At 49.5% G+C, this 3,550-nt stretch overlaps 1 protein-coding gene across 1 annotated transcript; it reads right to left on the bottom strand.

Annotated features, from left to right (window-relative positions):
- Positions 1-1,865: 1,865 nt before the first annotated feature.
- On the bottom strand, positions 1,866-2,978 carry LOC106319632. Its single transcript, XM_013758015.1, has 2 exons — positions 2,754-2,978; positions 1,866-2,429 (listed from the first exon to the last, which is right to left on the bottom strand). The coding sequence occupies exons 1-2, from the start codon at positions 2,976-2,978 to the stop codon at positions 1,866-1,868; spliced, it is 789 nt and encodes a 262-aa protein (XP_013613469.1).
- Positions 2,979-3,550: the final 572 nt, after the last annotated feature.

Here is a 3,550-nt window from a genome sequence, read left to right as displayed (position 1 = left end):
AGAAAAGAAAGTTTTAGGTCATTGGAACTGACTTTATCAAACAGATCAGGCACGAAACTGATGATACAAAGTTCCTTACAGTTCTCTTTGGACAAAGGCGTAGGAGTTGTGCCGGGATCAAAGCAAAGTCGGTTCTCCATGATGATGGACGTGATGCTTAGTGGTTTCTCATCAAAGGTTGGACCAAGTTCGTCGAAATGATCATCTTCCTCATCAAAGATGGGATATAGATCAACGTCCATGGGTCTCCTGGTGTCAAGACATGGTACTTGTTGTGGGTAGTCCAATGGCTCTTCCTCAAAAACCTGTGAAACTAGAACAAGACTGAAACTAGAACAAGACTACTCGGCAAGTTAATCCATTAGTCTCTTCATTATCAATATCAAACATAAGATCAGGTTTTGGAGAAGAAAGATCACATTCATCCTCACAAGTGATCCAACTTTCCATCATCTCTTCACCATACTTATCAAAAATTGGTAAAGAATCAAAAAAATCTTTTAGATCTTCAAGGTTGTTTTCAGATTTACCCTTGGGTTTTTCCCTGATGAAAAATGATGGCTCAGCTACTGGTGCATGTGTGGAAGTGCTCTTCTTTTGGATCTTGCTGACGTCCTTGAGGATTTTCATCATTTTCGTCTCAAAGTTGTCACAGATCTCTTGGACATCAAACTGAAGGAAACGCCTCTTTGGATCAGCTTCACCTTTGGACGACTTGGACTGCTTATGCACCTCCGGTCTGGCACCTTAAATGGTTTTCTAAGGGTTGGCCTTTCCTGCACAGTAACAAACTCATCAAAAACATTCAACAAGTTTTGAGATGAATAATGAAAATTAGCCTGTCGTTGGTATTTCTCTTGGCTACTCTCCTTGAGAAGGCCAAACATCTTATCCTGAAAAGGCCAAACATCTTATCCTGAAAATTCCATGCCCCGGTGGGTTACGATGTACCCGAGGAACTTGCCAGAACTGACCCCAAATGAGCATTTTGCTGGGTTGAGCTTCATGTTATATTTCCTGAGGGTGGAGAAGGCTTGCTGCAGGTGAGATATGTGGTCTTCCGCTTCCAGGGATTTGACCAGCATGTCATCGATGTAGACCTCCATGGTTCTCCCGATTTGGTCCGCAAACATTATGTTCACCAGCCGTTGATAGGTCGATCCCGCGTTCTTTACGCCAAAGGGCGTAACCTTATAGCAGTAGATCCCTCTGGACGTCATGAAGGATGTTTTCTCCTGGTCTTCCGGATGCATAAGTATCTGATTGTAGCCAGAGAACGCGTCCATGAAGCTCATCAGCTGGTGCCCCGCGGTGGCGTGCACCAGCTTGTCGATATAAGGTAGCGGGAAGGGGTCCTTTGGACATGACTTGTTGAGGTCCGTGAAGTCAATGCAGACTCTCCACTTCCCGTTCTTTTTCTTGACTACGACGACGATGGCTAGCCACTCTGGGTACTGCACCTCACGAATGAACCCCGCGGCGAGCAGGCTCTTGACTTCATCGTTGATGATCGCATCTCTCTCAGGGGCAAACCTCCGTCTCTTTTGTCTGACGGGTTGATGTAGGGGGTCTACCTGTAGCTTATGCATGATAATCTCTGGATCGATCCCAGGCATATCTGCATGGGACCAAGCGAAGCAGTCGGAGTTAGACCTGAGGAAGTCTATCAGCCTTCTTCTCAATCCTTCGGTTAGCTTGGAACCAACCTTGAGATGCCTGGTCTGATCTCCTTTGGTTAATGGCACCTCATCCATTTCTTCTACCTCCGGTTCCTCGGTGTGATGAGTTGGAGGTTTTCTCTGTAATTGCTATAAGACCTTGGTCTTCCCCTTCAGAGTGGTCTGATACCAGGAGCGGGAATATTCTTAATCCTCTCTGATCGCCTTTATGCCCCAGGGCGTAGTTAACTTCACCATTTGCTGAAGAGTCAAGGGGACGGCCCCCATTCCGTGGATCCAGGGCAGTCCTAATATTTTGTTGTGGGACGAATCGCAATCTACCACGAGGAACTTGGTTGATACGTTGACTCCTTCGGCGTATACGGGGATGGTTACCTCCACAGCGGTTTGTTTAACCTCCCAGCTGAACCTTATAAGGGGGGTTATCCTCCGAGTTAGAGCACCTTCCTCCAGCCCCAGGTCCTTATATGCGGCCTGGATGATGATGTTTCCTGAGCTTCCATTATCTACCAGTATCCTTTTTACCAGGCAGTTAGCTACAGTGAAGGAGATAACCAAGGCGTCATGGTGAGGAGTGAGGACTTTCTCCTGCTCTTTGGCCGTGAAACTTATCTCGTCCGTTCCTAGGAGCAGGTGTTTTGGCTTAGCTGCCTCTAGGCCGTGCTTGGCGTTCCAGGTGCTTTTCTTCGTGGCTGCATGGCTTATGCCGCTGATTTCCAAACCGCCCGAGATGACATGGATCACTCGGTCCTATCGCGGTGGCGAGATGGGAGAAGCTTCAGTGGGCTTACCCGTTGTCTCCTTGCTCAGATGGCTCTTGGCCTTTTCAGAAAGGAGCTCCCTGAGGTGTCCTTTCCAAAGCAGCTTGTTTACCTCGATCTTTAGTGTGACGCAGTCCTCTGTTTTGTGATCGTGGTCTCGGTGGAAGTCGCACCAGAAGCCAGGGTTCCCGAAAGAGTCGGGGGCTTTCATCTTCTGAGGTCACTTGACCTGCTGGCCCATCTGCCTCAGAACATTGATAAGCTCCGGCCTTGAGACGGAGAGGTGAGAGATGTCTGGCCATGTGGACACTACCATCCCTTCTGCCTTCTCGATTGGCCGGTTCTGGCACCTGCCCCTGCCCCTGCCCCGGTTTCGATTCCCGGAGTCCCTAGCTGGTCTTTGAGAGGGTTTCTCGTCTTGCTCGGTTTGGTCTGGTCTGGTCGTCTTGGGATCTTGCCTTTGTTGCGCCTTGGCACGGCTGGCGAGATCTTCCTCCCATTTGACATGCGCCCAGGCTCGAGATAGGACGTCTTCCATGGTTTTGCACTGTTATTTGGTCAGCTCCTTGTAGAGGTCACCGTCGGGGAGCAAACCCCTCTTGAAATCAGAGATAGCAGTGGGGATACTGCATTTGGGGATAACCACCTTTTCTTGATTGAAGCGGGCTTTGTAGCCTCTCAGGGGTTCCGCTCGGTGCTGGAGGATTTGGGGATAACCACCTTTTCTCCAGGTCCCTGCTGCTCGCGAATTGCTTCACGAACTTGTCGCTGAGAACCGCGAAGGAGGCTATGGACCTGGAGGGTAAGATGATATACCATTGCTGAGGAAGTCCAGTCAAAGTGGAGCTGAAACTTTTGCACATGGTAGCTTCGCGTGACCCTTTTGGGAGTGCTACGGCGAGCATCCTCTGTCTGTATTGGGCGACGTGGTCTTCCGGATCAGTGGTGCTGTTAGACGCCTTTATGCTGGGGAAAGAGAAATTCATGGGCATCTCGATCAAGGTGATCTCATCCATGAAGGGAGTATCGGCGTAGGAATCGGGGTTGCTCTTCCATATGGGGGGAACTACCCCTGGGAGTCTCTCCACCATGGATTGCATGGCGTCGAGC

Source organism: Brassica oleracea, unplaced genomic scaffold (assembly GCF_000695525.1).
Source record: "Brassica oleracea var. oleracea cultivar TO1000 unplaced genomic scaffold, BOL UnpScaffold00434, whole genome shotgun sequence".
Classification (NCBI taxonomy): Eukaryota; Viridiplantae; Streptophyta; class Magnoliopsida; order Brassicales; family Brassicaceae; genus Brassica; species Brassica oleracea.
The sequence above is the reverse complement of the archived record's forward strand: the minus strand, read 5'-3'. Positions and strand labels throughout refer to the sequence as shown.

Bases quoted from the DNA above. Each gene is read 5' to 3' on its own strand.
- LOC106319632 (XM_013758015.1), bottom strand. From the start codon at position 2,978: ATGGAAGACGTCCTATCTCGAGCCTGGGCGCATGTCAAATGGGAGGAA. The intron at 2,430-2,753 runs GTAGTGTCCACA...CCACCGCGATAG, and splicing joins TCGAGAAGGCAGAAGGGATG to GACCGAGTGATCCATGTCAT.